This window comes from Thamnophis elegans, chromosome 7 (assembly GCF_009769535.1).
Source record: "Thamnophis elegans isolate rThaEle1 chromosome 7, rThaEle1.pri, whole genome shotgun sequence".
In the NCBI taxonomy this organism is placed as follows: domain Eukaryota; kingdom Metazoa; phylum Chordata; class Lepidosauria; order Squamata; family Colubridae; genus Thamnophis; species Thamnophis elegans.
The window spans coordinates 21,289,441-21,301,872 of NC_045547.1; the positions used below are offsets into that span (position 1 = coordinate 21,289,441).

Consider the following 12,432-nt stretch of genomic DNA (forward strand, 5'->3'; position numbering starts at 1 on the left):
CTTCTCTCAAGGGCTTGATTAACCTTTATTGTAAAGTGTCTTGATTTGTTCCTAATCAGATAACTACTGCTAGCTGTTCAGAGGCAAACTTTATGTAGAGAGCACCATTTTAAAAAGGCAGTCTTTTTAAGTCTTATTTTTCCAGTCTTATTTTACATTCAGATTAAAATTAACACTATCTGAGGGTAAATAGCCTTTAAAAAAAAGATAGACTGCTATTTTTCAGTGAAATTATGGCACAATATTGTATTAAACTAACATGCTGTGTATGCTAAAAAGGAAATAACCCCATTCAATTCAGTACTCTACAGCACATTTTCAGGTAAGCATGAATGGAATAAGGTATGCACTCATTTGAGGCACACACTTGTCACATAAGACTTAAGTCAGCCAGCTGATATATAAGTAAATTAAAGAAAGGTTGTACATAATGTCTCTTTTATATAGCCTTCCAGTCAGAGAAGAAAGGGTTTCTGCAGATACAAAAACATAAACCAGCTAGCAAATATTGCCTTACTCCCAACCCTTTTACGAAAAATGTATTCAGTACCCCAACAGAAGTTACAGCAACTCAACTGGTACTGAAGCACAGTAGCATCTGTTCAAACTTATCCTTGAACTTCCTGTTAAAACCATTCATTGGGCCTTATGGATTGTGCTGGAGGAGTTTACAAACATCACTTCCTGCATATTCACTCTAAGGTAATTCTGTAAAAACTTGCATTGTTCTGTGAGTCATTCAGAATTAAATGGTATTGCAAGATGAGTTGATGGCTCTTAAGCAAGATTAGGATACCTTTAAACAAAACACAGATCACTGAACTGCAGCTCTGGGGAAGGGAGTCTTAGTTTGGAACTAATTTGCCACCGCCTGCTTCCAAAATATCTTTTACTATCAACAATTTTCTGATTCAATTCTAACTAGGTTCATGTCTGCTTAAGTTTTTGAGATAAGCCCAAGTCAGCTAGATCCTTCTATCTAGCAAGTGATTGAGACTTTGCATTTTCAGGTAAAATTTGGGAGAGATTCCAGTCTGAAACATGAAAACTGTAGCCATGAAAAGGACCAATGTATGCTAGAGATTAGAGTTTTGTCAACTTGGCAGCTTGAAGATATGTGGACTTCAACTCCCAGGATTCTTCAGCCAGCATGCTGGCTGGAGAATCCTGGGAGTTGAAGTCCACACAACTTCAAGTCGCCAAGTCTGAAATACAGTGACCAGTGTTCACTATTTATTAAAAACACTGGAAGGATGATAGAAAAAAGAAAAGGGAGCCAGTTTGGTCTAGTGGGTAAGCAGCAGGTTAGAAGACCATGAGTTCTACTTCTGCTTTAACCATGAAAGCTGACTGGTTGACCCTTGGACCAGTCACTCACTCTCAGCCCAACTCCCCTCGCAGGGTTGTTATTGCGGGGGAAATAGAAGGAAGGTGTGTTGGATACGTTCACTGCCTTAAATTATTTGTAAAAAATAACGGAGATGGGATAGAAATAATCAAATGTATATGCCTTATTGCTTCAGTTCGGAAACTGATAGCCCAGTGATGAAAAGATTAATATTGTATCAACATGTATTGGAAGAAACGTCCTTCTGGGTTCAGTTTCAAGTGGGGGAAAATACACTGGATTCATGGAAGTTGCTTGGAAAGAAAGTTTATTGACGGTGGACAGGACCACATGGTTTGAGGTCCTGGGCAGAGGTGGGTTCCTACCAGTTCGCACCTATTCGGTAGAACCAGTTCGTCAAATCTACCGAACCGGTTAGAAGAGGGTCCACTGGTGGACCCGGAAAGCAGGCTACACCTACAGAAGATTTTCCAAAAATTTTTGAAACACACCACTGTCACACACACACACCCACACACACACACCCACACACCCACACTGACACAGAGAGAGAGAGAAAGAGAAAGAAAGGAAGAAATAAAGAAAGAAAGAAAAAAGAAAGAAAAAGAGTGAGAGATGAAAGAAAAAAAGAAAAAAGGGACAGAGACAAAAGGAAGGAAGGACAGAGACAGAGAGAGAGAGAGAGAGACACCGAGAGAGAGAGAGAGCGAGAGAGAGAGAGAGAGAAAGCACATGGCCGGCAAGCCACTCCAACCAGGTCACATGGCCAGCAAGCCACTCCCACAAAGGAGGCCACACCCACAGAGTAGGTTCCAAAATTTTTTGAAACCCACCACTGGTCCTGGGGAAAAAGAGGGGGTCTGAGAGCCTGAGTTTTATACCCTCTCTTGGGTCCCACCTTAGAGTTTCCTGTTCCTGTCCAAAAAAATGTATCCCATTGGCTGTCAGACTCCCAGGGGCAGGGTCTTAGCTAATTATGTAGGCTGTTTGTGTCCCAGGCTTGGGTGATGCAATCTCCCCAGGTGCCATGTGGTGAGATCTGTTGCTAGATGGGTAGACTGCTCATCCTATCATGTCCTGAGGGCCATGCCTTAATCCCATCACCATGGAGCTGAAGGCAGGGAGCTGCAGGAAGCTGCTTTGTCTTTAAAACATGTTCCTCCATTTCTCATCCAGGGAAATATAATATTCTGCCTTTTTAATATTTCCTAGGACAGTGATGGCTAACCTTTTTCCCATTGGGTGCCAAAAGCGAGCGGAGCGCAGGGGGGCGGGGTTCGTGTGCGTGTGTGCCCACACCCATGCAATACGCGTGACCCTCCGCACGCATGCGTGCACGCCCCACGTGCATGACCACATGACTCCGGAGGGCGAAAAATGGCCCTATGGGCAAACCGGAAATCTGTTCCAAAATATGACGGAAAAAGAAGGCCGAAGTCCGCTGGCCAGCGCATGCATGCGCGCTGGGGCTGACAGGGCAATGCCTCGCGTGCCCTAACAAATGGCTCCTGGTGCCACCTGTGACACACATGCCATAGGTTTTCCATCACGGTCTTAGGATATTTCATTTTTGTAGTATAAAGGTGGGTGCTAACTTCTTTCACATGCAAAAAAAAAAAAAAGGACTTAGTTAATACTCCAACTGAACTGGTATTTTTACTCCAGTATTGCAAACCATTTTTCTCTAATTTCATATCACCAGCCAAACAAAAAAAGGTTTCATTTTGTGTTTAACAAAAAGCTCCATACAAAGTGTGGCTTCTCACTTGTCTGAGCCAAATCTTGTACATTTATCCCACCCCCCCCCAAAAAAAAATTGGATAATAGCCAAACAGAGCTTGTGGCTGACAAGATTGCTGCTTTGCTTAATATGGCTTGTTTTCAGACACACAGGCTTATAATTCTAAATATGATAGGCAAAATAGGAGACAAATGTGTGTTGGTTATGTTCCTTAGTATGTTATTGACATGCAATTATTTTTCTTATTTGTCGTTTTCCCATCTTACAAGAATACTGTGTGTGAGCTGTTTTAATGTACAGGGATATTCAAGGTTGGTATTATTCATATCCAACACCAGAATCATTTTGAAGGAGGTGGTATATGACACAGAACTGTCAAACATATTACATAATAAGTAGGTCAGTGTTTCTCAACCTTGGCAACTTTAAGTCCTGTGGACTTCAACTTCTAGAATTCCCCAGCCAGCATAGCTGGGAGTTGAAGTTCACAGGACTTAAAGTCGCCAAGGTTGAGAAACACTGAAGTAGGTACATGATAAAGAGGCCTCTAATCCTTAAAGCCCTGCTTACTATGTTACAATCATAATGTGGTTTTAGTGTATTATGTGGAACTTGGCCATAATGGTTTGTAAAGTATGATTCATAATTTAAAATTCTACGTGAATCCAAGCCTGATGAAAAGATTAGTCAATAAACCAAGTTAGCTAGCCTAACTTAGGATAGGTGTGAATCAGTCAGCTGATGGCATTTTGGTTCTTTTAGTACAATTTAGACTCCTTTTTCACTATGCAATTTGGCAGTTCGATTCTCACCAGGCTCAAGGTTGACTCAGCCTTCCATCTTTCTGAGGTCAGTAAAATGAGGATATGTTCACTCTGTAAATTGCTTAGAGAGGGCTTGAAAGCAGTGAAGTGGTGTAAGTGCTTTTGCTACCTATTTTCTTCAGGTGACTTGTCAAGCTGGCTTAATTTTAATTTGGCAAATACTTCTGGTGGCTGATGTTAGAAAACTGAGGCTGTGTGGTTAGTTTGAAGTTATTATGCAAACCCTATGATTCAATCACATTTAAAGACGCTGAACCAAAGTGCCCAGCAAATCGCTCCCTGGCCCATGTCAGAGATAGATTTTGATTAAAAAATAAATAAAATAAATCTCCTTGGTGTACGTTGCAAAACTCTGCATGAAGATCCCATAGGCCCCATCTAATGGTCGTCGGAAGCGTTGCAATCCAGATCTGGGTCTCCAAGTCCGAGGAAATGCACCGACAAAACTATAAACGCCATAATACTCAGAAATAACATTTCCCTGCTTTCATGAATATGCACCCCTGCACGTTTTTTTTAAAACGGTGGCCTTAAGGGATAAGGGACTCTTGTGAAATTCAATGCTACTGAGCGGACTGCCGTTCAATGCGTGTAAAGCTTTAAATTCTGTGGTTGTTTTTAGCCGAAGTGAGATTGACTTCTAGCCGAAGCTTGAGTAGGATCCGGCTTTCCATCCAGCTGCAATCCTTTATGCGCTTCTATTCGACAGCCGGATCCAGTCCAGTTCCCATTAAAGCCATGCAAAGCCTCTGGCTCCACCTTCCAGGTTCGCTCCGGCCTTGCGCCCGCCAGCACAAAGGATCGGGGCGCCGGGGATCCTTCTCCAAGCCAGGCCTGTCGGTTTCTCCTTGGCGGCTCTGCCGGGGGAACCCAGCCAGGCAGCCGGTGACGGGGGGAAGGCGGAGATCGAGCGATCGCGGAGGCTCGCTCAAGCGCCGCCCTTCACCTCCGCGCGCCGCAGCTGGCCGGCCATGGTGGAGCAAGCCGACGACGCGCCGCTCCTCTTCTGGGCCGAGGGCCCGGCCGTTACCTTACCGGAGCCCGGGGAGCCCGGCACCTGGGGGGGCTGCCGCTCCTCCACCATCTCCTCCTCGGCTTGGAGGAGCCGAAGCGGCAAGGGGGAGCCGTTGGGAGCCAGTCCCGGGAGGCGACTCCAGGAGCAGGAACCGGCGCAGGTAGAGGAAGACCAGATCTTGGCAGTCTTCGTGGTCACTTTTGACCCCCGCACGGGTAAGCTGGGCAGCTGGCAGTCAAGCTGAGGATGGGAAGCTGGGTCTCCCTTCGCGGGGAGGGGTGGGTGGGGGGAGGATGAAGGATCCCTTCACCCCCTGGGCGACCTAGAATTGCAGCTAAAGGATGGCTTACTCTCTCTGGCAGCATTCAGGGATTTGCACCAGAGTCCTTTCTTCTCGGGAGTTCAGATGTCCAGGTCACCAAAACCAAGTCTTTCTGACCATGTCCAGAGTGCGGCTCTATCTTCCCTCCCCATCAATTTTTTTCTGTTTGAGCCTTTTTTTTGGGGGGGGGGAATTAATGTGCAATAAGCTATCTTTGACTCCCCCCCCCCAAGAGGTTGAGACACCATGGGTGTCTCCAGCAGCTTCTGCCTGGGGTACCTAGGATTGAAAATAGATTTTGGTGCATATAGGTTTCCAGCTTCTATGCCTGGAGGGAAATGCTCGGGGTAGTAGATGGCTTCATTGCTGAATGGTTTTAGAACTGCTTGCAACAAAGAGATCATTTCTTCCTTATTTTGGATGCATTCGCTATTGAAACTCAGGACTTTCCCACAACTTATTTAGCCCACCAGAAGACGGGAGCTTAGCAGTTGCTTTTGAACCAAAATTGCAGGTTTGTTCCCTATACATGGCCTGCACATGGGTGAGATTAAGTGTCTTGGAAGAGAGCATTTTTGGACATGATGTAAACACACACACACAATTTTAGGCCTCATGTTGTTCCATCCTCCTTATTTTCCTTCTTTTTTCCTCCTCTTACACTTGACTGTTTTTAGTGGGGAAGGGGGAGGGGGAGAGGTTATTCAGGAATGAGTAGATGCCGGGATCTGCCCAGCCTGTTTTGTTTTTAATCTTGAGATCCATCAGTCAGACTCAGACCAATGGATATGAACATACATATTGGACACAGAGTTAAAGAATAGGGCATTTGTGTTCAAATGCTAGTTGCCTCAGAGAATGGTGGGAAGCTTGACTTTATCCATATTCTATCACCTTCAAATGAAGAGGGCAATGCTTCTTGAGAGTCTTTGAAGGTTTTCCACACAATGCAGAACCTAGAAAAATCATGTATATGTGTTTCAAGCCTAGGAATTTGGTTTCCTGAACTGCTGTGGACTTTGGTGGTTTGCTTGTGGTTCCATCCATACCCTTTTTTATTTTCTTATGCAGCTTCATGGGGTGGATGGGAACCTTAAGTTGCAGCCAGTGATAAAATGTTGGGAATCAGTCTTCTGGAAAATCCCTAACATCTCATCATAATTCCTTAATCGCTCTCTATCCTTGCAGTAGAATAAATCTTGTACCATAACATGTGTACAAATTGCAGCACATCTGTTGTTCTTGTTCCTTTCCAACCTCCCAGGTTTAGGAACTCTGTTCATATATAGAAAATACTTTATTCACAGAAAGAAAGGAAAAGACACGACCCCCCCCCCTCCAATATTTTCCCCTTCAGCTGCTGTGATAGTCAGGCAGTGACTTCTGCCCTATTTTTGCTGAACAAGTCAAGAACTATATAGCAAGAACAATCCCCTGGTTTGTGGTCTCGACTTGAATAGGAACAAGCCAGGAAGCTTGGCTTGGGTGTCAAATTCATCTTTTGATTCCTAGTTGGTTTAAGTGTTCCAATAGGCTACATGAAGGATAAATCATGATCCTTTTGGAATCTGTTGTTACCTTTGCGGCCATTCTATGGACTTTACCGTCCTATGGAAATAGGGACCCTTGTGTAATGTGTACACAAGTGAGGGCTTGGTGTGATGTTCACAGATCACAGAAAGCAGCTGATTGGGATGTTTTGCTCCTTATCCTCTAGCAGTCTAAAGATCAGTCAGGAAGATTCCTCACTGAAGAAAAAAAAATCCTGTGTATCCAGAAACTTTTATTTCAGGACTGCCTCAGTCATAATGATGCTATTGGCAGTATACCATGCCCTCAGATGCCAACCGTAGATATCACATTACACTGAATCATTCAGTGACAATTATACAGGCATCCAGAAGCAAGTGTGTGCTTCTGCAGGTGTGTGTGTGTGTGTGTGTGTGTGTGTGTGTGTGTGTGAATGAATGACTCACACGATCAAAGTCTTGCCCTGTGTTACATGCATATGAACATTGCACCATGTAGAAAGTATTGTGGAACAGTCAAGATGTGTATGTGTACACACACACACACACACACGCACACACACACACAATCTGCTTCCTATGTTCCTGAAATGAGCTTTCAGTTCTAAAACAGGTTCTGGGTAAAGTTACCTGTGGTTTCCTTGTAAAAATTAAGTCATCATTATTGCAACATTTGAGTGATGTAACCCTTTTTTTTGTATTTGCTGTTCTTCGGAACATCTAAATATACTTCCTTTTCTTGTGTGAGCAGGACTATAGATTCCCAGTTGCAATTAACGCTCTTTGCTAACATATATGGCCAATGGTGAATGACACCATCATTTTAAAAAGCCCTTCATACAGGTAGTCCTTGACTTACAACAGTTCATTTAGTGACCAAAGTTACAACAGCACTGAAAAAAGTGACATGACCATTTTTCGCATGACCATTGGAGCATAACTCCCTCATCATGTGATTTATATTCAAATACTTGGCAGCTGGTTCATATTTATGATGGTTGCAGTATCCTGGGGTCATGTGCTTATCTTTTGTGGCCTAGAAAGAGTGAAGAGAAGAGCAACAAAGATGATTAGGGGATTGGACATATGAGGAACAGTTGTAGGAACTGGGTATGTCTAATTTAATTAAAAGAAGGACTAGGGGAGACATGATAGCAGTGTTCCAATATCTCAGGGGCTGCCACAAAGAAGAGGGAGTCAAACTATTCTCCAAAGCACCTGAGGGTAGAACAAGAAGCAATGGGTGGAAACTAATCAAGGAGAGAAGCAACTTAGAACTGAGGAGAAATTTCCTGACAGTTAGAACAATTAATCAGTGGAACAGCTTGCCTCCAGAAGTTGTGAATGCCTCAACACTTGGAAGTTTTTAAGAAGATGTTGGATAACCATTTGTCTGAAGTGGTGTAGGGTTTCCTGCCTAGGCAGGGGGTTGGACTAGAAGACCACCAAGTTCCCTTCCAACTCTGTTATTCTATTCTATTCTAAAGTCAATGGGAAAGTCAGATTCACTTAACAACCGTGTTAGTAATTTAACAACTGCAGCGACTCACTTAATAATAGGAAGCAAGGAAAGTTGTAAAATGAGGGAAAACTCACTTAACAAATTTCTCACTTAGCAACATACATCTTTGGCTCAATTGTGGTTGTAAGTTGAGGGCTAAAGTTAGATAAACTTTTTCCAGTCCTCTTTGACCACAGCTCCAAAAAATGCTGGCACACCTTTTCTGCTATTTCAAGACAGGATATCGGCCAAAAGTAGTTCCAAGCTTAAATATTACATTAAAAAATTAAAAAGAATTTTTCAGTGGAAATGGAACTCCCCCTCCCTCCCAAAAATCATGGTCCTGCCCACATGTTGGTTTGAATGGTCATCAGAACCATTATCACTTTTCGCCCTCCCCTAAATGTAAAGCATCCCTAACCACTAGAGTAGCAGTATCTTCCCATGGCTGAATTAGATGGTTATTAAAATGAATGGATTTGCATAATAGCCTTACAGGAGATACTTACCACTAAGTAGATCATCTTAGGCTTTTGAGTGTTCTTTCATTTATTTATGAAGTCATTCAAGGAAATCGCCATATATCAAACATATTGTCTTCCACTCACCTCATTTGGAAAGTAGTTGAATGGATTTTCTTGGTGATCAGAAGGTTAGTAATAAACACTTCACTTTAAGACAGTGTTTCTCAACCTTGGCCTACCTGAAGATGCGTGGACTTCAACTCCCAGAATCCCCCAGCCAGCTTGCTGGGGAATTCTGGGAGTTGAAGTCCACACATCTTTAGGTAGGCCAAGGTTGAGAAACGCTGCTTTAAGAGCACTCGCCTTTGCAATTTCTCAAATGGCATGTCTGTTCCAGAAATATGATAATAGCAATAGCAATAGCAGTTAGACTTATATACCGCTTCATAGGGCTTTCAGCCCTCTCTAAGCGGTTTACAAAGTCAGCATATCGCCCCCCCAGTCTGGGTGCTCATTTTACCCACCTCGGAAGGATGGAAGGCTGAGTCAACCTTGAGCCGGTGAGATTAGAACCGCCGAACTGCAGTTAGCAGTCAGCTGAAGTGGCCTGCAGTACTGCACCCTAACCACTGCGACACCTCGGCTCTGATGATGAAACCTGTAGTAAATGAGTTTGTGATTTCTATATTTTGACGTGGAAATGTTGGTTCCCATGCTTCTGTAGTTGCGGTTTGACAATGTTTGAGTGATTGCTGTATGGTGGTAATAAAAGTTATTTTCAGAATGCTCCAAACCCCCTCCAATTTGGAAGAAGCTGATAGGGATCATTGTCTCAGGTGATATTTGCATTTCAAGCATCTTTTAAAATAAGTTGCAACCAAAGTTGCAACCTGGACAATAAATATATATTGCTATGAGGCTAATAATAATAAAACTAAACTAAACTAAACTAATGATAAGCATTCTTTCCATTCCCTTCACATGAGAATTTAAGCCATGGACTGTGTGGAAATTTAGCTACTTAACTTCTGGAGGATTATTTCTATCAAAGGGGACAGGCCACTTTGTCCTTTCATGAGCAGTGCTATTGTTTGGTAGTAAGTCAAGATTTTTCCTTCTTTCATGACAAAAAAAGTCAAGTGCATGCCAGAAAAACGGGAGTCCATTCGAAAAGAAAAGGGACAAACATAGATGAAGTTAGAGGAAGGTTATCTGGAGGCTACAGAATCTAGAGGCATTCCAGTATCTGAGGGGCTGCCACAAAGAAGAGGGAGTCAGCCTATTCTTCCAAAGCACCAGTGGGCAAAGGATGGCAACTAATCAAGGAGAGAGAGGCAACCTGGAATTAAGTATTTTTTTGAGTATTTGAGTATTTGAAAATTTATTTATAGGCCGCCCTTTTCCCTGGGGGGACTCAGGGCGGCTTACAACTCAAAGGGAGGGGGATACAGACAATAACACATAAGGACAATACATAATTAAAAATAGAACACAACATTCATACCATTCGGGTGGGGGTGAGTTACATTCTTTAACCCCAGGCCTGACGGGATAGCCAGATTTTAAGGGCTGTGCGGAAGGTCTGGAGGGTGGTGAGGGTGCGAATCTCCACGGGGAGATCGTTCCAAAGAGTCGGAGCTACTACTGAGAAGGCTCTCCTCCGCGTAGTTGCCAGTCGACACTGACTGGCAGATGGAACTCGGAGGAGGCCTAATCTATGTGATCTAATGGGTCGCGAGGAGGTGATTAGCAGGAGGCGGTCTCTCAAGTATCCAGATCCACTACCATGAAGGGCTTTATGGGTGGTAAGTAGCACCTTGAAGCGCACCCGGAGATCGACAGGTAGCCAGCGCAGCTCGCGGAGGATAGGTGTTATGTGGGTGTACCGAGGTGCACCCACGATCGCTCGCGCGGCCGCATTCTGGACTAGCTGAAGTCGCCGGATGCTCTTCAAGGGCAGCCCCATGTAGAGCACGTTGCAGTATTCCAGCCTAGAGGTCACAAGGGCACGAGTGACTGTTGTGAGAGCCTCCCGGTTCAGGTAGGGTCGCAACTGGTGCACCAGGCGAACCTGTGTAAATGCCCCCCTGGTCACAGCTGATAAATGATGGTCGAAGGTCAGCTGTGGGTCCAGGAGGACTCCCAGGTTGCGAACCCTGTCTGAGGGGTGTAATGTTTGACCCCCCAGGAGCAATTTCCTGACAGTGAGGACAATTAACCAGTGGAACAGCTTGCCTTCAGATGTTGTAGGTGCTTTATCCCTGGAGGTTTTTAAGCAAGGATTGAACAGCCACCTGTCTGAAATCGTATAGGCCAGTGGTCTCCAACCTTGGCAACTGTAAGACCTGTGGACTTCAACTCCCAGAGTTCCTCAGCCAGCAAAGTTGAAGTCCACAGATCTTAAAGTTGCCAAGGTTGGAGACCACTGGTATAGGATCTCCTGCTTGAACAGGAGGCTGGAGTTGAAGACCTCCAAGATCCCTTCCAGTACTATTCTGATTGATTGAAATTCCTGCCCACCTATGGTGACCAAGGCCGCTGTTAGACACAAAGGCCATTAAAAAGAATGCAGATACTAGCAAAGTCTACAGATGTAGGTTTGGGTAACTAACCAACATAGTTTTTGATTTTTGATGCTTTCTCCTGTGCATGCCAGGAAGCTTAAGTTGTGTGGACCTTTATGAGTGAAAGTTGCTTGGGGAACCAAGCCTAAGTATACTTTTGGACTTAGTTCTCTGGGACAAACTTGAATGGCATGGCCTCACTCCTCTTCCCATTGGCTACAAAACCCTTGAAGGAGCTTTAGATACTGTTCATTCTGGGAAATTAAGGCCTGTTTCAGAACACTTTGCCCTCTGAGAAGTTTTCAAGCACTCCTCTGTGGCTACAGCAGAGATTGAAAGGGGAATGAAGCATCACTTCTGAGGCCGTGATGGCTTGATTCCAGTTTACCCACGTAGTTTGAAAGATGGAAGGAAAGTGAAAGAAAGTGTATATCCAGATAAGCACAAATAGGCTCAGGTTTTAGCAAAAGGAGAGGAGAAAGAGTTGGTAACACAGGTATGATCAAAAAGGGGAGATCTGAGGAAAAAGATAAGAAAAAAGATGAAGGAGATATAGTACCAAGTATTAAGGACAGGGAAAGACTTTGAAGTGTGTTGCCTACAATTGTAATTTTTGGCAGCTCCACAAAGCAGTAGAATAAATGAATGCTTAAAAGAAGTAACACTTGAGAGATTTTCCTGATTAATAATAAATGTAGATAGATTTGCTAAGGGTGCCTATTTGAGTGCCTATCACATGGCTGATACAACCTACAGGAAAATGTGTATTTTATACTAGATCTCTCCTCCCTATTGTATGAATAGCCAAGGGTTAGAGCCACCCAGATACAAAAATAAGAATGTATTGTAAAAACACAAGGACGTAATTAAAAAATGTTCAAAATTTAAACTTAACAACAAAAGGACAATTTAAAATAGAGGTAGTCCTCAACTTACAGCCATAATTGAACCCAAAATGTATGTTGCAAAGTGAGAAATTTTTAAAGTGAGTTCTCCCCCATTTTACAACTTTTCTTGCCATCTTTGTTAAAGGAATCACAACAGTTGTTATATTACTAACACAGTTGCTAAGTGAATCTTAACCTGCTTGTCAGAAGGTTGCAAAAGGTGATCTCATGACCCCA

General features: G+C 43.6%; 1 protein-coding gene across 1 annotated transcript in view; it reads left to right on the forward strand.

Annotated features, from left to right (window-relative positions):
• The first annotated feature begins 4,868 nt into the window (after positions 1-4,868).
• DENND11 (DENN domain containing 11) overlaps positions 4,869-12,432 on the forward strand; it is a 32,102-nt gene continuing 24,538 nt past the window's right edge. Inside the window, exon 1 of the mRNA XM_032222131.1 lies at positions 4,869-5,143. Within this exon, the coding sequence (XP_032078022.1) occupies positions 4,885-5,143 (259 nt within the window). The 5' untranslated portion in view covers positions 4,869-4,884. The remainder of the gene's footprint in view (positions 5,144-12,432) is intronic.